The sequence below is a fragment of the Papio anubis genome, chromosome 4 (assembly GCF_008728515.1).
Source record: "Papio anubis isolate 15944 chromosome 4, Panubis1.0, whole genome shotgun sequence".
Lineage (NCBI taxonomy): Eukaryota > Metazoa > Chordata > Mammalia > Primates > Cercopithecidae > Papio > Papio anubis.
In genome coordinates, this window is record NC_044979.1 from 130,356,861 (window position 1) to 130,378,999 (window position 22,139).

The 22,139-nt window shown below is 47.2% G+C and overlaps 1 protein-coding gene across 1 annotated transcript in view; it reads right to left on the reverse strand.

Annotated features, from left to right (window-relative positions):
- Positions 1-12,749: 12,749 nt before the first annotated feature.
- GALNT17 (polypeptide N-acetylgalactosaminyltransferase 17) overlaps positions 12,750-22,139 on the reverse strand; it is a 595,450-nt gene continuing 586,060 nt past the window's right edge. The window contains exons 10-11 of the mRNA XM_017956661.3: positions 15,339-15,506; positions 12,750-14,341 (exon numbers count right to left, since the gene is read on the reverse strand). Coding sequence (XP_017812150.1) covers positions 14,213-14,341; positions 15,339-15,506 — 297 coding nt within the window. The 3' untranslated portion in view covers positions 12,750-14,212. The remainder of the gene's footprint in view (positions 14,342-15,338; positions 15,507-22,139) is intronic.

Below are 22,139 nucleotides of genomic sequence, written 5' to 3' on the forward strand. Positions count from 1 at the left end.
ATTTACCAAAAAACTTTTTAATCTCACGTGAATCAGACTATTTTCTCAGCCTGCTGAGGACTCTCTGAGCTATTTCAGGGAGAACTCGTCACTCTTTGGGAATCCTTAAAGTGCACATTTGTTGGTGCTTTAAGGTGAAAGACCGAAGCAGACGTGTGACAGGAGGTTGGAGGTTGAGGCAGCGCTAGGCTGTTGTTTTTTTCTTCGGAATGAAGCTCCTCCCAGGGCCTGGGTGCGCGTGCGCGTGCTTGCGCACACACACACGCACATACACACACACACACACCCCGATGAATCTCTCTGCTCCTTTAGCATTTAAGGGTCCACAGCCATGTATCTAGACATATTCCTGCAGATCCTCACTCCCCTCGTCCTCTCTCATCTAACGTTTTCATGTTAGAACAGGGACAGCAGAGCAAAGCCACATGACAGGCAGTATAGTCTAGTGGTACTGAACAAGAGATTTTTCTTTACAGTAAAGACAGGGTCTTGCTATGTTGCCGAGGCTGGTCTTGAACTCCAGGCCTCAAGTGACCTTTTTGCCTTGGCCTCCCAAAGTGCTGGGATGACAGGCATGAGCCACCATGCCCAGCCCAGAACAAGAGATTCAAGTGAGACAGACCGAGGTCTGAAACCCAAACCTGCCAGGTACAGACTACGTGATATTGAGAGCGGTTATTAATCTCCCTGAGTTTCAGTGTCCCCATCTATAAAGAGAAAATGATAGTACCTGCCCATAAGCTTGCTGGGAGGATGAAAAGAGAAGGTGCTTATAATAAAACTCTGCAGGCGGGCGCAGTGGCTCACGCCTGTAATCCCAGCACTTTGGGAGGTCAAGGCAGGCAGATCACAAGGTCAAGAGATGGAGACCATCCCAGCCAACATGGTGAAATCCTGTTTCTACTAAAAATACAAAAAAAAAAAAAAGAAAAGAAAAGAAAAAAAAGGTAGCCGGGTGTGGTGGCACGCGCCTGTAGTCCCTGGTACCCAGGAGGCTGAGGCAGGAGAATTGCTTGAACCCGGGAGGCAGAGGTTGCAGTGAGCCGAGATCACGCCATTGCACTCCAGCCTGGGTGACAGAGCAAAACTCTGTTAACAAACAAACAAACAAACAAAAACAAAAAAACCGAAACCTTTGCATAGTGCCTGGCACATAGGAAGTGCTCAAATCATGGTGGTACTTATGGTTAACAGTGACAATTATCATTTTCTGCCCTCCTTCCTGGGCACCATACTTAAATCTACTCTATCAGAAAATATCCCCAGGCGACAGTAGATAACAGCAGCCTGATAAACAAGCCAGCGGACCCACAAGATAAGTACAGGGAAAGCAATAAAAAACAAAACAAAACAAACAAAACAATCCCAAACAAAACCAAAAGCCTTCCCTGTCTTTGAGAGAAACAGTCACCTTCCCCCACATCTGGCCTCTGGCCCTCAACTTCTTCATCCCTCTGGGAAATTCTTTTAAAAAGCAGATATCTTAAAGCAAAACAATAACATGTAACAGCAATTTCCTCCCAGGACACCAATGGAAAGCAGAGGCTATGTTCTCCGTGAGATCGCAGGGCTTTCTTCCACGAAGCTGTCGTCACTCATACTTATCTCACAGCAATCAAGAGTGAGGCACGAATTTGGATGACACCTCTGGGATATTGTCACATGCACTGGGGGAGCTTGGAAGAGCACGGAGGGTCGTCATGGATGGCTGCATACAGATTCTTCATAGCAGTGTGAGAATAGACTAATCCACAGGACGTTGCTCTGTGGCCCAGGCTGGAGTACAGTGGCATGATCATAGCTCCCTGCAGCCTTGACCTCCTGGGCTCAAGCGATCTTCCTCCCTCAATCTCTGGAGGCTGGCAGGGCGGATGGGAATCAGGAGTCTCTGGTTTTCTTTCTTCCCAGCCTCCTGCGGGTTTCCTTTGCTTTGTCACTGTGCCTCAGCTGTTACCGATTAGAACCTCATGCGAACTCTCCAGAAAGAAAAACAGCTTCTTTCCAGGGGCCAGCGCCTGATTCTACCCTCTAAATGAATTGTGAGGTTGGGTGTGGCAGCTCAGGCCTGTAATTCCAGCACTTTGGGAGGCTGAGGCAGGAGGATCACTTGAAACCAGGAGGTCAAGACCAATCTGGACAGCACGGTAAGACCCTGTCTCTACAAAAAATTTAAAAATTATTCAGGCACGGTGGTGTGTGCCTGTAGTCCCAGCTGCTCCAAAGGCCAAAGCAGATTGCTTGATTCTAACAGTTCAAGGCTGCAGTGAGCTATGATTGCACCATTGCACTCTAGCCTGGGCAACAGAGCAAGATCCCCTTTCTGAAAAATAAAATAAAATAAGATAAAATAAATTAATTATGGTAATGGCTCTGATAAGTACTTAGAACCCCATTAATTTGGGCAAGTTTATAGTAGGTTGGGTCTGAGCTTTTGGGGGCAAAGGGAATTTGAATTATTAAGCAGTGGTAATATCAGCGTAGTCTCAGGGTACGCCTGAACCGGAACTTTCCTCTAGTTCCCACTTGAGTCCCAGGCCAAGGACACTCTTCAAAGAAGTGGGTACAAATAGCAAAGAGGTAGGATCCATCCCAAGGGGGACCTCTGAAGCATTGAGAAGACACACAGGTAAATAGCTTTTTGTTTAAAATTTTCATTTTTTGAGCCTTATTCATATGAGCAAATGTATAGGCATATTTTAAACTCAAGGATCACAAATTCTGAATCAAAGAGGTTGCAGCTTGTATCGAGGCAGAGAAATCAAGAAGGGTAGCCTCTAGCACTAGAAGTTTGGTTTGGTGCCTTGAGCTGGCACTGGAGATTTCATTCTTTGTGTATTTTCAAGGGCAAAATGTCTAGGGAATAATAGAAAACTGAGCAGCCTATATCTTCCTTTTTTTGTTTTCTTCATGGTGGAATTACAAGTGCTCTGCTTTATAACTAACCAGTGGCTGTGCCGCAGCCCTCTGTAGAAATCTCAATACCCAAAGCTCATGCTGTTGCCCAGGCCCTCTTGCAACAGCCCCACCAAAAGCTTTACTTTTTCTGCCTTTCCAAGTGACACAGTGAAGGAGAGACCAGACTCTCAGGACTGGAGGAGAAGATATAATATTAGCTACCAATGAACTATGTATTTAGGAAAAAGATTAGGACAATCGATATTGATGAAGTTCACCAAGTGTCCCTATACCTCACTCTGACCATGCTTTTTAATGTCCTACCCAGCAAATGGTGAGATTTTGTTCTTGATACAGTCTGGATATTTGCCTCCTCCAAATCTCATGTTGAAATGTGATCCCCAGTGTTGGAGGTGGAGCTTGGTTGGGAGCTGTTTTGGTCGTGGCAGGGGATCCCTTATGAATGGCCTGGATAATGAGTGAGTTCTTGCTGTATTTATTCCTGTGAAAGCTGGTGGTTTAAAAGGACCTAGAACCTCCTCATCTCTCTCTCGTCCCCCTCTCTCTCACAAGGTGATCTCTGCACACATTCCCCAGAGTGGAAGCAGCCCGCACCTTAACCAGAAGCAGATCCTGGCACCATGCTTCTTGTGCAACCAGCAGAACTGTGAGTCAAATAAACCTCATTTCTTTTTTTTTTTTTTTATTCGTAGTCTAGCACGATCCTCCCTCTTTCACCCAGGCTGGAGTGCAGTGGCCGGATCTCAGCTCACTGCAAGCTCGGCCTCCCGGGTTTACGCCATTCTCCTGCCTCAGCCTCCCAAGTAGCTGGGACTACAGGCGCCCGCCATCGCGCCCGGCTAGTTTTTTTTTGTATTTTTTAGTAGAGACGGGGTTTCACCGTGCTAGCCAGGATGGTCTCGATCTCCTGACCTCGTGATCCGCCCGTCTCGGCCTCCCAAAGTGCTGGGATTACAGGCTTGAGCCACCGCGCCCGGCCCACCTCATTTCTTTATAGAAGTACCCAGCCTCAGGTTTTCCATAATAGCATCTCAAATGGACTAAGACAGTTCTTTTCCCCACAAGCTAAGATAGGAAGAAAAGCAAGAGTTAGAAACACCCACTCTGCAGGTAATTTTTTCTTAGAGATAAGAGCTGCTGTTGGTTCATTGGTAGCACTTCCTTATCAAACTCCTCAACAAGATAAAAGGACGTGTGTGTAATGGAAAGTGACTCAAGCTGTGCTTCTCCAACTGGGGATTTGCAGGCATCTAGGGAGCCTCTGACTTTTGCATGTACAAGATGCATGTAAGATTTTCAAAGTTTTTTTGTCTTTATTTTGGTGATTATCGGAAAATTAGGTCAGGTGCAGTAGCCCACCCCTGTCATCCCAGCACTTTGGGAGGCTGAGGTGGGCCATTCACTTGTGATCAGGAGTTTAAGACCAGCCTGGCCAACATGGTGAAACCCCGTCTCTACAAAAATTAGCCAGGTGTGGTGGCGCACGCCTGTAGCCCCAGCTACTTAGGAGGCTGAGGCAGGAGAATCACTTGAACCCGGGAGGCAGAGGTTGCAGTAAGCTTAGATCATGTCACTATACTCCAGCCTGGATGACAGTGAGAACTTGTCTCAAAAAAAATAAAAAATAAATAATATGAGCATCTTCTGCATTACTTGGATGGCCCAGGTGAGTACTGAACGTGGCTTTAGTTCATGTGTTTGTGTGCCAACAGCCCTGGGACTAAGTTGTTCTACAGGAATTGTCATAAAAAGAAGAAGAGAGTGGTGTTTTTTTTGTTGTTGTTTTGGTTTGGTTTTGGTTTTGGTTTTTTTCGAGACAGTTTCACTCTTGTTGCCCAGGCTGGAGTAGAGTGGCACAGTCTCGGCTCATTGCAACCTCCTCCTCAGCCTCCCAAGTAGCTGGGATTACAGGTCTCCACCATCACTCCCAGCTAACTTTTGCATTTTCAGTAGAAATGGGGTTTCATCATGTTGGCCAGGCCGGTCTTGAACTTCTGACCTCATGTGATCCACTCACCTTGGCCTCCCAAAGTGCTGGGATTACAGGCATGAGCCACTGCGCCCAGCTGAGAGTGGAGATTTTAATAGAAATGTGTTTGTTGCTCAGGAAAGCTGCCAAAATATAAATTCCCAGAAAGCAGGATTTCCATCCTCTTTGCTTACTAATTTACTACACCCTAGAGAGAAAGTAGGTGCTCAATAAATATGGGGTGAATGAATGAATGATGAGTAAACATTTCCAAAATACTCCAGAGTACAGGACACTAGAGGGAGAATCAGGTTATCATGAAGCACAGAAGAACATCTGCTGGCTCAGTTGGTGCCACATTCACTTCTGAAGCAGCAACGATTCCATTTCGGTGAGTGACAGTGCCACCAGGTTAAATGAATACTGTTAACTGAAATGTTATCTGCTTTGTTGGTTTGTTCATATCGACTTGTAAATTTATTCTTATTTTATAGTTGCAATAGACCTATGAGTAGAAGCCATTTTATGTTTACACATATTTGAGAAACACCATGGTAAAAAATAAATTAGGTCAGCCCTGAGGGTCTGTGAGAGTTTTCTTTTTTTCTTTAGAAGGATGTCACCTATTCCTCTACTTAAGAAATACTACCAGCCTGGGTGACATAGTGAGATCTCATCTTTACGAAAGAAAAACAAAATTAGCCGGATATGGTGGTATTGAAGCAGTGTCATTGTCTGGGGTAAATACCCAGGGTTCATTGTCTCGTGCCAAGAAGATTAAGGACACGGATGGAACAGACCCACAGGAGGAGTGAGTTTAGGAGTGAAGGGTTAATAGGCAAAAGAAAGAGAAAGAACAGGTCTCTCCCTTGTGTGAGAGAGGGGTTCCTGATAAAGAAAATCCAGCCCTTGGACTGCACCAGATTTTATATGCAGGCTTGAGGAGACGGTGTCTGATTTCCATAAGGCCCACAGATTGGTTCAGCTAGGTGTAACGTTTACACAGTGCGTGGGGGAGGCTGGTCACCCCATTCTAACCTTATTATGCAAATGGGGTCTTTGCCTGGCTGGCGCCATATTGTCTTCTCCTTACTGTCCACATGATTTGGCAAAGAGAAGGGAAGATGGAGCCGCTATGTTGGACATGCCTATTCCCAGGTAGCCTTATCCTATTAGCACAGCTGCCAGCATTCACCAGTGCAAGATTCCAGCTTGCTTGTCTCTGTCTGAAGCTTGATTTCACAGGCTGCTCTTTGTTAGAAAAGAAAATGATTTGGGGGTTGCTTTTTTTTTTTTTTTTTGAGACGGAGTCTCGCTCTGTCGCCCAGGCTGGAGTGCAGTGGCCAGATCTCAGCTCACTACAAGCTCCGCCTCCCGGGTTTACGCCATTCTCCTACAGGCGCCCACCACCTCGCCGGCTGGTTTTTTGTACTTTTTAGTAGAGATGGAGTTTCACCGGGTTAGCCAGGATGGTCTCGATCTCCTGACCTCGTGATCCGCCCGTCTCAGCCTCCCAAAGTGCTGGGATTACAGGCTTGAGCCACCGCGCCCGGCCGGGGGTTGCTTTTTATCAAAAGGAAAACCTTACCGAGGACTTCTTTGCCTTCACTATCTGCCTAAGTAATTTCTTCTTAACTCCTGTATCAGTATGTGCACCCGTAGCCTCAGCTACTTGGGAGGCTGAGGTAGGAGGATCGTTTGAGCCTTGGAGTTCAAGTCTGCAGTGAGCTATGATTGTACCACTGCACTCCAGTCTGGGTGACAGAACAAGACACTGCCTTAAAAAAAAAAAAAAAAGAAAAGAAAAGAAAAGAAAAAAGGACACACTAGATTAAAACTGTCAACAATATACACCCCATCCTGCAGGAAATGGCATATGGCTTCTCTAACCAAGAAAGTTAACCATTTCTCCAGGTGGCAGAAATGAATTCTATCCACTGATCAAGGCACTGTCCACGGAATGGAGGTTGTTCCCCTTGTAATTACGGCAGCCATGTTCAAGCGTAAAGGGGTCCACTGCCTTTGAGGCATCCTGTAGCTTAAATTTTTTGTGTGTTTTAGACAGGGGTCTTATTCTGATGCCCAGGCTGGAGTGTGCTGATGTTATCACAGCTCACTGCAACCGGGGTAGTTTTTAAATTTTTTGTTTTGTAGAGGCAAGGTCTCACTATTTGGGTTTTGTTGTTGTTGTTTGTATTGTATTGTTTTGTGTTTTTTTTGAGACCATCTTGCTCTGTCTCCCATTGTCACCCAGGCTGGACAACAGTGGTGCATTCTCAGCTCACTGCAACTCTCCACCTCCCAGGTTCAAGTGATTCTCCTGCCTCAGCCCCTGGGTAAGTGGAATTACAGGCGTGTGTCACCATGCCCAGCTAATTTTTTTGTATTTTTAGTAGAGACGGGGTTTCACCATGTTGCCCAGACTGGTCTCGAACTCCTGACCTCAGGTGATCTGATCCAGCCTCTTGGCCTCCCAAGGAGCTGGAATTATAGGCATGACCACCACACCTGGCCAAAGGTCTCACTATTTTGCCTAGTCTGGTCTCAAACTCATGGCCTCAAGCATCCTCCCACCTTGTCCTCTGGAATCACTGGGATTACAGGTGTGAGCTACCATGCCCAGCCCTCACTGTAGGTTTAAATCTCATCAGGTGACAGAAAGCTTAGTCTTGTCTTCAGCCTCCAGAGGGCGGGACAGTGGGAAGACGTTCTTGAGATTCAGATCGTGCTTGGCTCACTGTCAAGAGTTTTCCTGCCTTAGAACAACCTGTCTCTAGAGTTTATCAAGCAGATACTGAGTGATTACTTGGACAGGTAGGTGGGCACTCACTAGGGGAGTGGGTAAGATGCGATTGTGTTCCTGGAGGAATATGAGCCATTGACCATGTATTAAAGATGATAATAGTCTCTGGTGAGGCTGGACAGTGTCCTGTCTTCTGGAACCATCCATAGCATCACTGATTGATCCCTGTCTGGCTCTCCTTATTTCCGTCCTTGTTTTTGGCTAATCAGTATAGAGATGCTGTATCAAATTGGAGCAAGATACTTGATACTTGTATCAAGTATCAAGCAGAGGAGGTCAAGTTGGAAGCCACATGTGTGAGGTCCATCCATTGGCTGGGGCCTCTTTGGGAGAAAGAACGCTGGAATTTTCTAATATGCCTGGAGCCCTATTCATGGCAATAGGCATAGACCCCATTTCATGATTGCGTGGGCTACAGGGCAGGAGCCCAATATATTGTATCTGCCTTATTCTCTCAAATAGGAGCTTCCAAGGGCAAAAACCATGACATTTCTTTCTTCATCGTAGTGCCTTGCACTTAATGCATTTTAGCTCAATCTCCTCCCTCCCTCCTATCCTCTCTTGCTCTCTCCTTTCCTTTTCCAAGAAATCATAAGGGCCAGGTGCAGTGGCTCACGCCTGGAATCCCAGCATTTGGGAGGCTGAGTTGGGCGGATCACTTGAGGTCAGGAGTTTGAGACCAGCCAACATGGTGAAACCCCATCTCTACTAAAAATACAAAAATTAGACTGGCAAGGTGGCAGGTGCCTGTAATCCCAGCTATTCAGGAGGCTGAGGCAAGAGAATCGCTTGAGCCTGGGCGGTGGAGGTCCCAGTGTGCCAAGATCATATCACTGCACTCCAGCCTGGGCTGGACAGAGCAAGACTTCATCAAGAAAGAGAAAGAAAGAGAGAAAGAGAGAGAGAGAGAGAGAAAGAAGAAATCATAAGGAGCAAACCACAGAGGTGTCTGAATGTAGAGAGAGAGAGAGAGAGAAAGAAGAAAGGAAGGAAGGAAGGAAGGAAGGAGGGAGGGAGAGAGGGAGGGAGGGAAGGAAGGAAGGAAGGAAGGAAGGAAAGAAGGAAGGAAGGAAGGAAGGAAGGAAGGAAGGAAGGAAAGAAGGAAGGAAGGAGGAAGGAAGGAAGAAAGGAAGGAAGGAAGGAAGGAGAAATCATAAGGAGCAAACCACAGAGGTGTCCGAATGTATTTGCTGAACAGAACTGAAATGCACCTCTGCACTTCCGGGTTGAGCAGTGATTCCCAAACTTGGGTCGAAGGAGACTTACCTGAGAAGTGAAAAAACAGGGAAGCCAAGACACTCAGAGATTCATGATTGTGGGACATCAGGAACCCATCATCTGCAGGCACGGGGCGCTCAGACGGAAACATGAGGCTGACACTCAGCGGGGACTGGGCTCCTGGCTTCAGCCACTGGGCTTGTTGAAGCCTGGGAAGGCTTCATGAACTGCCTGGTTCCCTACACAGGCTCCAAGCCCCTTGCAAGCCTTTTCCTGGCTGGCTGTGACCCCGCCCTTCCCAGAAAAGCATTGGCAAAGAGGAAGGAGGAGAAATAGCATGTCAATCAATGAAAACTCACTCACTGAAGCCCTGGGCGAGTGACCTGCTCTGCCCAGGGGCCTCACTTTATGAAACACGGTTGTTTTTCAAGGATGGTAGAAAAAGTATCAGATGAAAAAAATGGCTTCAGAAACCCATATAAAAAGGCTCGGAGAGGCTTACAAGGGCGGCATCTGGCTCCCAGTGTGCTGGCTCTGTCTTTTCTATTTCTTCTCCTTCTTTAGCGTCCACCTAACCAGAAAAAAAATATGAAAGCTGTCTGATATAACAGAGATTTAAAAACATTGGCTTTGATGGCTTGGGCATTTACCAGGACTACCATCTGCAACTTTGTTGTTGTTGTTGTTGTTTGCCATATACATTGAGTGGAAACAAAAAGGAGAGGAAAGAGAAACGGTCACAGCTAGGGGAGGGCAGGAGCTCTGGTGTGAGGGGAAGGGGCTGGGCAGGACAGGAGGGAGACATAGCCAGAGCCCAGCCTCCTGTCCTGTCCTGCGTTCTCCCCCACGGCAGAGGGGGACCATGGAGGGTGCCCAGATCAGGAAACGAATCTGTCACTTCTCAGACTATAGATGACGCCGATGGCTGACATAATGGAGTGTGAGATTTCCCTTCAGCTCAAGGCTTGGAGTTTGCTGCCCTGCCATCCCTGTGCAGAGTCTCCAGAACTTTTTGTTTCATTTTGCTTTTTTTTGAGACACAGCCTCACTCTGTCACCCAGGCTGGAGTGCAGTGGCGTGATCTCAGCTCACTGCAACCTCTGCCTCCCTGGTTCAAGTGATTCTCCTTCCTCAGCCTCCCGAGTAGCTGGGATAACAAATGCACGTCCTCACGCCCAACTAACTTTCGTATTTTTTTTTTTAGTACAGATGGGGTTTCACCATATTGGCCAGGATGGTCTCTATCTCTTGACGTCGTGATCCGCCTTGGCCTCCCAGTGCTGGGATTACAGGCATGAGCCATGGCATCCGGCCTTGTGTTTGAGACAGAGTCTCACTCTGTCGCCCAGGCTGGAGTGCAGTGGTGCAATCTTGGCTCACTGCAACCTCTGCCTCTGGGCTCCTGCCTCAGTCTCCTGAGTAGCTGGGATTATAGGTGTCTGCCACCACGCCCAGTTTATTTTTGTATATTTTAGTAGAGAGGGGGTTTCTCCATGTTGTCCAGGCTGGTCTCGAACTCCTAGAGGTCTCCAGAAATTTTATTTAATTTAATTTATATTTTTCGAGATGGAGTCTTGCCCCATCGCCTAGGCTGGAGTGCAGTGGCTCCATCTCGGCTCACTGCAACTTTTGCCTCCTGGGTTCAAGCAATTCTCCTGCCTCAGCATCCCGAGTAGCTGGGATTACAGGGTCATCCTACCACGTCTGGCTAATTTTTGTATTTTTAGTAGAGACGGGGTTTCACCATGTTGGCCAGGCTGGTCTTGAACTCCTGACCCCAAGTGATTTGCCCGCCTCAGCCTCCCAAAGTGCTGGGATTACAGGCGTGAGCCACCACGCCCGGCCATCCAGAGCTTTTAAATTCTCTCGAAGGACTTAGGACCAATCCTTTCCTCCCCACCAGGGTCCTGCTTCTCTTTTCTCTTCCTCCCTTTTTCCTGCTTCGTTAATTCTTCTTCCCTCCCTTGGTCCATGGCCACTCCCAGTGCCACCAGGCTCAGATGGGACCCCATGGGGTCAAGAGGGTGTTGCCCTGGGATGCTGACCTCATGCTCTGAGCAGTCTCCCCAGGTATCCTGATCCCATGGCGGGGAGCTGCTGACAGATGGTGCTGATGTGAATAGTCCCTCCAGGCTACTGGACCTGGTAACCAAGGTCAGGGCTTAGAGCACATGTGCTGGTGCCAGAGAGTCTCCCACGGGTCCTGAGCCAGCATCCCCCACGCCACATAAACAAGCACAGCGGGCCATCTTGTCCAGCCACCGTGTGGTCCTAAAAAAAGAGGGGGTGCCAGATGCAGTAGCTCATGCCTATAAACTTCAGTAGCTCGGCCTCCCAAACTTCAGCACTTTGGGAGGCCGAGGTGGAGGATCACTTGAGGTCAGGAGTTCCAGACCAGCCTGGTCAACATGGTGAAACCCTGTCTCTTCTAAAGAAAAAAAAAAATAGGCGTGGTGGCAGACACCTGTAATCCCAGCTACTCAGGAGGCTGGGGCAGGAGAATCACTTGAACCTGGAAGGCGGAGGTTGCAGTGAGCCAAGGTCACGCCATTGCACTCCAGCCTGGGCGACAACAGTGAAAAAAAAAAAAAAAGGTGGAATTTGCTGGATGGTGGCAGAAAGGGGCTGGATCAGGCCAAGTCCCATGGTAAGTCTCCCCTTCCTTACAGCTTTCTGTGCCAACCTGACACTCCTAACCTGGGACACACAAGGGTTTGTAAGCGAGGGTCAGGTGTCCAGTTCTGTCCTGCTTTGAGGGGGAAGAGGCGAGTACGAAGGTAGACCGGCATCGCCTTAGTCAGCCCCAGTGTGTGTGGGCCTTTTGCCTTTACTAAGCAAACCCAGACCTGGTGCACTGACTCACACTGTAATCCCTACGCTTTGAGGGGCTGAGGTGGGAGGACCACTTGAGGCCAGGAATTCAAGACCAGCGTGGGGAACATGTTTCTCAAAAAAAGAACCTGTTTCTCAAAAATCGGCCAGGTCTAGTGGCCTGTGCCTGTGGTTCCAGTTACTCAGAAGCCTGAGACGAAAGGATTGCTTGAGGCCAGGAGTCTGAAACGAATCTGGGCAATATAGCAAGACCCCTCTCTGAATTTTTGGTTTTTTTTTTTTTTTTTTTTTTTTTTTTTTGAGATGGAGTCTCGCTCTGTCACCCAGGCTGGAGTGCAGTGGAGTGATCTCGGCTCACTGCAACCTCTGCCTCCCGGGTTCACGCCATTCTCCTACCTCAGCCTCCCAAGTAGCTGGGACTACAGGCGACCGCCACCTCGCCCGGCTAATTTTTTGCATTTTTAGTAGAGACGGGATTTCACAATATTAGCCAGGATGGTCTTGATCTCCTGACCTCATAATCCGCCTGCCTTGGCCTCCCAAAGAGCTGGGATCACAGGCGTGACCACCATGCCTGGCCTGCATTTTTTTTTTTTAATTAGCTGGATGCAGTGGCTCACACCTGAAATCCGAGCACTTTGAGAGGCAAAAGTAGGAAGATCTCTTGAGGCTAGGAGTTCAGGCCCAGCCTGGGCAATGCAGCAAGATTCCATCTCTACAAAAATATTTTGTAAAAAATTAGACAGGCATGGTGATGTGTACCTGTAGTCTCAGTTACTCAGGAGGCTAAGATGGGAGGATCATTTGAGCCCAGGAGTTTGAGGCTGCAGTGGGTCATGATTGCACCACTGCACTCCAGCCTGGGCAACAGAGCAAGACCCCATCTCATAAATAAATAGTTAAATAAATAACACTAAACCCTCAAAGCCAAATAAGCTCTCCCCTTGCGTCTCCATCACTCCCCTCCCCACCTCCAGTTCTGGAGAAATCAAGACACAAAGGAGGCCGTTCTGGGAAGTGCTATTAAGATGTATTTATTCCACAAGGTGGGAGACGGGGTGAGGAGATGGTCACCAATAAGATGTCACCAAATGAGACACTGTGAATCCCACACAGGGCAAGGGGGCAGCTACAGGGTTCAGCTCTGGGCAGGGCTTGTCCAGGGACAGAGTGGGGAACAGAGATGGGGACTGGGAGATGGGACAGCCTCCCATCGGGGGCACCCCACAGGGCAGGGCTGAGACACATCCTTCCGGCCAGTGACATGGGGCCAAACCCACACCCTTCTCATCCCTCATCCCCATCCAGGCGAGTAATGAAGCAGCAAGCCCAAGGCCACACAGCTAAGTCAGCATCGTCGCACGCTCTGGAACGCACAGCCAGACACACACACACACACACACACACACTGCCACACACAGCACACAGGCACACACACGCTCGTGCATGCACACGCGTTCATATATTAACTCTGATTTATATGTGCACCCTAACCAGAGGGCAATCGAAAAAAAATTAATACTCTTCAGAGAGGAAACGACTGCCTTCTGCTCTGCCAGCCAGCAGAGCGTGGGGTGAAATGAGGTGAGCCAAAAGCATCTTCGAGGGTCCTGGCAGCCTTTGCTTCAGCCCTTAGGTTCTGGATGGAGGAGCGGTGCTGCTCCCCGGTGGCAGCCTCCGGGATCAGGGCTCCCTGGTCCTCGACCCAGCTCCATCCTGTGGGGCCCTCGCAGCTGAGACCCTGCTGCAGGCTTAGCCTATTTCTGTCTCTGGCTTCCTCTAGACACGGGCAGGAGAGCTGGCCCAAGCACACTGATAAGAGCCTAGTGCCCAGGTGATTAGGAGAGAAAGCATCAGCTCCATCCAGGTCATCTCGGGAGGGGCCAAAAAAGTCCAGAGCTGCAGTACCCAAAGCCACCATGGTGGGAAGGGTTAGGGGCCGCGGCTGCCTTGGGGCATGAACAGACAGGTGTCATGTGGGCAGAAGTAACTCGAAGGAAACAGTGTCCGGTCCTTGCTGCCTCCTTTTAGGGCGGGGAGCTAGGGCATGGCTGAAGCCCCCGCTGCCTCCCGCTGTGTTGATGGCTGGAGTTCTGCTGCTGCAAGAGATGAGACACAGGAGGGGACCCTGCCAGTCCCAGATCCTGATTCTGGGATGGGAGATGTGGAGGAGAACTGGACAGTCTTGCTCCTCAGTACCAGGCTCACATCAGAGGCTGTGGAAGACAGCTCTCGGTTTCCCAGAGAAGGGGTTGGGGGGCTTTTCCAGGGTGCAGGAAACTTGTGGGCAGCTGAATGCCTGAGGGGGGACAGAGTCTCCATCCGGGGTCCTTGTGCTGCCCTGGAGAAGCCCTGGGGGGCCCGTCGAGTACTTGCCAGCCCCTTGCTGTCTCTCCACCAGGGCGGCTGGTCCAGAGGTCGGAGGGAGCAGCCATGTCCTGGGGGCCAGGCTCCAGTGCCCCAGCTCCCTCCCTCTACTTGATGGAGTTCTTAATGGTCCACCTCTGACCTGTGCAGCTGCGGAGGATGAGGTCGATGCCAGCCAGGCCCCGGTTCTCCACCTCCAGGCAGCGTCCCGTGCCCTTGTTCATGATGGCTCCGTTCTGGGAGGGGGCAAAATCGAGAAGACAAGATAAGAGAGACAGGAGAGAGAGAGGGAGAGAGACAGCGAGAGATACAGAGAGAGGAGAAAGAGAAACAGGAGAGAGAAAATGACAAAGAGACAAAAAGAGAGAAGAGAAAGAGAGACAGAGAAAGAGGTAAAGGGAAGACAGAGAGAAAGAGGACAGAGAAAAAGAGGCAAGAGAGAGAGGAGAAGGAGAGAAGATAGAGACAGAAGAGAAAGAGACAAGAGAGCGAAAGAGACAAAGAGACAAAGAGAAGACAAAGAAAGGGAGGAGGGGTAGAAAAAGAGGGAAGAGAGAGGAGAAGACAGAGAGAGAAAAGAGAAAGATAAAGGAGAGAGAGAGAGAAAGAAAATAGAGGAGAGGAGATGGAAAGAGAGAACATAGGAGATAGAGAAGAGAGGAGAGACGAGAGAGAGAGAGAGGGAGAGGAAGAGAGGGAGAGAGAGAGAGTAACAGAAGGAGAGAGAGAGAGAGGCTTAACCATCATGGCGCCTGGCACATACCTTCTTGCAGAGAATCAATTCCACCAAAATTCTTTGCATGGGGCTGGGGCAGGGAAGCATGAGGACCTCCTCTGGGGACTCTGAAGTCAGAACCTAAATAAGCTTCACCCGGTTTGAGTATCTGAATCCGGCGAGGAGCACTGGTGAGGGATGGGGTCAGGATGGGAAGTTTCCTGGGATATTCTTGGTCTGATGGTCTCAACCCCACTGGCTGTGGGTACTTAGTGGATTTCAAGGAGGTCCCCCCTCACTCCTCTCTCAGGATTGATCAGAGCTCAACCAGCCTAGCACTGCTACTCCATGCAGAAACTCCACAGCTGCGCCCAGGAAGTGCTTGGGGTCCACTAGCCCAGCCCGGGGCAGGGAGACCTGGGTTCGGGGTTGCTCTTTGCTGGGGACCCCTGGGGAAGCTGGATTCCCCTCTGTGGTCTGCAGCCTCTGACTGCTGGCCCTGTCTGTACAGCACTCACCTGGATGAAGTTCCAGCGCTTGTACAGGCTGCTCTTGACCTTGTCGCAGTCCAGGAGCTGGGGTAGCCGACTCTTAGAGTTATCTACCAGGCAGCGGGTGTCAGGGAGGAGTGTGGTGGTCCCCAGGGCACCCAAGTGCAGAAAGCCTTCCTTGGTGTAGCGGGCAAGCTGTCGAGAGACCAGAGCAGCAGGCCAATGGGAGTGAGAGGCAGGAGTGAGACCACGGGAGGAAGCGGGGCTCAGGTCTGCCGGCGTCACCCCTACTGTCTGTCAATACTGCAGTCCTGCCCACCATCCCAGCCTGTCACTCACGCCGTATGCTCAACTCACAGGAGAGCCCTATTCCAGAAAGCCTCCCGGGCTTCCTGAGCCTGGATACAGAGTCCCCAGGGCAACTCTCTGATCTTTTTTTCTTTTTTCTTTTTTTTTTTGAGATGGAGTCTCACTCTGTCGCCCAGGCTGGAGTGCAGTGGCGCGATCTCAGCTCACTGCCACCTCTGCTTCCCGAGTTCAAGCGATTCTCCTGCCTCACCCTCCTGAGTACGTGGGATTACAGGCACGCACCACCACGCTCGGCTAATTTTTGTATTTTTAGTAGAGACGGGATTTCACCATGTTGGTCAGGCTGGTCTCGAACTCCTGACCTCGTGATCTGCCCGCCTTGGCCTCTCAAAGTGCGGAGATGACAGGCGTGAGCCACTGCACCTGGCCCTGATCTTTTTTCTAAGCATATCCTCAGGCAGTGTTTTAGGACCTAGTCTTCTATTCAGCAACGTCGGGGAGAAGGAATAGATGAAGAAGCTGGATGTCTAATCTCTAAATGGCTCTACTTTCAGCTGGCTGGGCCACCTTGAACAAGTCACTTAACCTCTCTGAGTCTCCATTTCCTCCTCACTTATCAAGAGGGATTGACTAAATCTGGTGCAAAAGGCTCAAAGAAGCCATTCACTGAAGAAGAAAGAGACATTAAACAGTACTCAACCTCATAGGTATGAAAAGAAACAAAAATCTAAAATAATGAAATACCGCATTTTACGAAAGAGAGTAGGCCAGGCTCAGTGGCTCACGCCTGTGATCCCAGCACTTTGGGAGGCTGAGGTAGGCGGATCACTTGAATCCAGGAGTTCGAGACCAGCCTGGCCAACATGGCCAAACTCCGTCTCTTCTAAAACTACAAAAATCAGCCGGGTGTGGTGGCGCATAACTATAATCCAAGCTATTCAGGAGCCTGAGGCAGGAGAATTGCTTGAACCTGGGGGTGCGGAGGCTACAGTGAGCCGAGATCGTGCCACTGCACTCCAGCCTGGGCAGCAGAGTGAGGCTCTGTCTCAAAAAAAAAAAAAAAAAAACCAAAAAAAAACCACAAACAAAAACCAAACAAAAACAAAAACAAAACAAAAACCAAAAAACTCCCAAAAAACTGACACTAAAATCAGAGATTATTCACATTTTGGTGACTTAAGTCTAAGATGGACCCTCCCGCTATTGGGCTGGAGGGAGGGTAGATTACTACAACCTTTCAAAAAGGAGATTTCTAAATATATGCTTTGTGCTTTTAAAATGTTCATGGCCTTTGATTCAATTAATCCACTTTTACGCACAAAGGACAAGACACTTCTCATAAGAAGACATACAAGTAGCCAGAACACATGTGAAAAAATGCTCATCATCACTAATCATCAGAGACATGCAAATCAAAACCACAATGAGATACCATCTCACACCAGCAAGAATGGCTACTATTGAAAAGCCAAAAAATAACAGATGTTGGTGAGGCTGCAGAGAAGAAGGAATGCTTATACACTGTTGGCGGGAATGTAGATTAGTTCATCCACTGTGGAAAGAAGTTTGGAGACTTATCAAAGAACTAAAAGTATAACTACTGTTTGACCTGCAATCCTATTACTGGGTATCGACCCAAAGGAAAAGACATCATTCTACCAAAAAGACACATGCACTTACATGTTCATTGCAGCACTATTCACAATAGCAAAGATATGCAATCAACCTACGTGCCCATAAATGGTGAATTGGATGAAGAAAATGTGGTACCTATACACCATGGAATACGGTACAGCCGTGAACAAGAACAGCATCATGTCTTTTGTAGCAACATGGATGCAGCTGGAGGCCATTATCCTAAGAGAATTAATGCAGAATCAGAAAACCAAATACTGTATGTTCTCGCTTGTGCGTGGGAGTTAAACATTGGGTATTCATGGACATGAAGATGGAAATTACAGACACTGGGAATGCCAAAAGGAGGGAGGGAGAAAGGAAGGCAAGATTTGAAAAACTATCTATTGGGTATTAGGCTCATTACCTGGGTGACAATTTCAAGCATACCCCAAACCTCAGCATCCTGCAATATACCCTTGTTAAAAACCTGTGTATGTACCCCCTGAATCAAATAAAAATATAAATTAAAAAGAATCAATTTTTAGAACTCCATGATATTGTTTGGCTGTGTCCCCACTCAAATCTCATCTTGAATTGTAGCTCCCATAATCCTCACGTGTTGTGGGAGGGACCTGGTGGGAGGTAATTGAATCACGAAGCCAGGTTTTTCCTATGCTGTTCTTGTGATAATGAATAAGTCTCATGAGATCTGATAGTTTTATAAAGGACAGTTGCTTTATAAAAGGAACGCTCTCTTGCCTGCCACCATACAAGGCATGCTTTTGCTCCTCCCTCACCTTCCGACATGATTATGAGGCCTCCTCAGCTATGTAAAACTGTGAGTCCATTAAACCTCTTTTTCTTTATAAATTACCCAGTCTTGGGTATGTCTTTATTAACAGCATGAGACTGGACTAATACACTCTAGCAGGAGGAAATAATCAGAATTGCAAACAAAAATTCATGGGTAGGGTATTTATTGCAACAGAATTTATAATAAAGAGCAGAGCAAAAATATCATAAGTGGGCAACAAAATCCTAGTGCTTGCTTTATGCTCTATGTACAACAACAAAGGCTGGATGATTACGGTAGGTTGCAAAACCGACCACATCATCCACTATTCCTTCTATACACCCATGGCAAGATGGCTTTGAAGCAATTTCCATCAAGAAGTGGAATCTATTTCACCATCCCTTGAATACTGGTTGGTCCTGTGACTTGCTTTGGCCAATGGAATGGAGCAGAAGTGAGGCTGTGCCTGTTCCTAGACTAGACTTTTAGCCTTGTATGCATCCTTTCAGTCTCTTGGAACAGTAAGCCCAGGCTGGCCTGTTTGAGGATGACAGTCATGTGGCCCAATCAATTGCCAGTTAGCCACCAGTTAACCAAATGGATGAGGCCAACCTGGATGAGGCAGCCCTCAGCCAACCTGCCAGTTGCTGATAGGAGATGCAGGAATGAATCCAGTTAGATCAGCCAAGCCTGGTCCAGATCATAGAATCATCCAGCTGACCTGTAGACTCGTGAGCAATAAAAAAATGCATATTGTTTTAAGCCACTACGTTGTGGGGTAGTTGTTATGCAGCAATTCCTAACTGATTCCAACACCAATTCCAACACCAGAAGGTGTTGCCTGGCAACCGTTCCCACAACAGAACCCATAGTAGGCTATCAGCCTTGCCTCAGCTGCCTTCAGTGTCCTGGGGAAGGAAAATTATATTGTTTAAGAATCATATTCTAAAATTTTAAAAAATGCATTCACCCATCTTTCACACTCCTGAGAGGGAGGGGCTGTGCCTAATTAATTTCCTTTCTTACTAGCAGCAAATCACAAACCAAGTGCTCAAAATGTGTTTGGGGTTGAGCACGTAAATGCAGTGAATGGCAACGTTTAAAAACGCAGCCACATCTACACAGCTGTTGCCTAATAAATTAAAAAAAAAAACACTCTGCATCATTTCTAACCATTGTAAAGAGAATAAATAATGCAATTTTCACAACAACTCTGCAAGATATGTTTTATTATTATTTACATTTTATAGATGAGGAAACTGAGGCATGAAGACATCTGGTCCGCTGACTGGGTGCTGGCCGCTTTCTTTTGGTCACCAAATGATTGGCTGCCATGGCCCAGCAGCTGAGCAGCAGAGGAGCCCCCTCCCAGATTGCCGGGGGAACCCCACCTCCTCCAGAGAGCCTGAGCATATTCTGCCCAGGAATGAAATAAGTAGCTCTGCTCAGGGACAGGAGTGGCTCTTTTCTGGCAGAAAAGATTCTCTGCATGGGGTTCTCATTTCTTGGTGAAAGCTACTCAGAAGCTCTTGGCTCTGATCCCAAAAGGAGGGCCTGGCTGCTCTCCTTGAACAAGGGACAGGGAGTTTATTAAGTGCCCTTGAGAGAGATGCGGTTAACGTGTGCTTTAAACCCCAATTAGTTCCAAATCAAAGTAATTGTTGGAGGCAAAATGGTAAGAAAATCAGCAGCCCTCCCTCCCCCTGCCTAAACAATGTCTCCCTGAATATATTTAAATTCTCCAAATGCAAAGTGATGAATGACAGCAAGCTGCCTTTATGTTCAGGGAAAAGATATACACAGCTGCTTATTGAAATTATGAATCAATCTATTATCCAGCAGGCAGATGAGCAGCACTAAGAACATTAATTAACTGAGCATATCTGTGACCCAGATGTTTAAAGAGGGAAGCTAAATGCCACTGGGAGTTAGAGGTTCTCCTTTCTGAGGTCTGTTAGGGAATGAAACAATCAGACCTAGAATACTAGGACCTGCAGAGGCCACATGGCAGGCCTAAGCCATGCAGGCATGCAGGGTAGGCTGGGGCAGGCGAGGAGGGCCCTGGATGGGATTTCCTTTCTAGGGGAAGGTATTTATCACACTGAAATTACTAGGTCATGTGCATAGGTTCTGCTGGTCTGGCCAAGGGACCAATACTTGCCTCCTTTTCTGAGGAAGTTAGAAGCCAGTACTGGTGGTCTGAAGGATGATGGGGCTAAAGTTAGGCAAACAGATCTCACATCCACTTTTCTACCATGAGGCAGGCGGGTAGTGAACCCTTGGATCTGCTGTCAACCAAATGTCCCAAGTTTGCCCCAGTCCTGAACCAGGAGCTTCTGTGATGTTGTCTACCTACCACGACTCCTCATCCCTCATGCTGTCTCCTTGAGGATCTCTTCTTCCTGTCCTCTGCACATTCAACAGGTTTTCCTGCCTCTAAGTCTTTGTCTAGGTGTGTTTCTCTGCCTGGAGATGCTACTGATTGGCCTTCCTCTAGAATGTTCTGGCTTCAACTTTCCTAGGCTTCAGTGTGATTCTCTCTTACACACAGTGTCTTCCAGCCCCTAGACCTCTCCTTTCAGGTCTTTGGAGCAACTGGATGTCTGTGCTGCTCTCATGTGTCTCTTCAAGGTGTGGTCCCCTCATCTTGACCATTTTGTTTATTCACTTTCAAGCTGATGGACATTTGGGTTGTTCCCACTTTTTGGCTATTATGAATAATGCTGCTGTGGATATTCATGTACATATGTTCATACGAACATATGTTTTCAATTCTCTGAGGTATACACCTAAGAGTAGAATTACTCATCCTTGGGCCATATGGTAACTCTATGTTTAACTTTCTAAGGAACTGCCAAACTGTTTTCCAAAGCAGCTGCACCATTTTACACTCCCACCAGCAATGAACCGGGGTTTCAATTTCTCCACATCCTGGCCAGCTCATGTTATTGTCTGCTTTTTTTGATTCTAGCTATCCTAGTGAGTGTGAAGTGGCCACTGTGGTTTCGATTTGCATTTCTCTAATGACTAAAGATGTTGAGCATCTTTTCATTTGCTTATTGACCATTTTATATTTTCTTTGAAAAAAAGTCTATTCAAATCTTTTGATCATTAAAAAAAGGTCATTATTTTTGGGTTATAAGAGTTCTTTACATATTCTGGATACTAAGACATTTTTCTGACATATGATTTATAAATATTTTCTCCCATTCTGTGGGTTGTTTTTCACATGCTTGATAATGTCCTTTGAAGCATAAAAGTTTTTATTTTTGGTAAAATACAAAGTAGCTATTTTTTCTTTGGTTATTTGTGTTTCTGAAGTCATATCTAAGAAACCATTGCAAAATCCAAGGCCATGAAGATTTACCTCTATGTTTTATATGAATGTTATAGTTTCATCTTATATTTAGGTCGTTGGTGCCCTTTGAATTTTTTTCTATATATTATAAGGTAGGGGTCCAAAATCACTCTTTTTCATGTGGATATCTGTGTCCCAGCACCATTGCTGAAAAGACTATTCTTTCCCTATTGAATTGTCTTGTCACTCTTGTCAAAAATCAATGGACTATAAATGTGAGGGTTTGTTTCTAGACTCTAAATGTGATTCCTTTGATCTCCATGTCTATCTTTGTGCCATACTATACTGCTTTGATTATTATAGCTTTGTAGTAAGTCTTAGAACTGGGAAGTGTGAGTCTTGCAACTTTGTTCTTTTTCAATACTGTTCTGGCTATTTTGTGTCCCTTGAATTCCATATGTATTTTAGGATTAGCTTTTCCATTTCTGAAAAAAAAAAAAAAAAAGGCAGTTGGCATTTTGCTAGGGATTGCATTGAATCTTTAGATCAATTTAGGAAGAACTGCCATCTTAACACTCTTAAGTCCTCTAACCCATGAACAAAGGATATCTTTTTTAGTTAGATCTTTAATTTATTTCAATAATGTTTTGTCATTTCAGTGTACCTGTCTTGCATTTTTTTGGCTAAATTTATTCCTAAGCATTTAATCCTTTTTGATGCTATTGTAAATGGTTTTGTTCTCTTAATTCCCTTCTCAGAATGTTCGTTGCCAGTGCAAGCAGTGTGTTTAATACACCTCTGTGATCACACC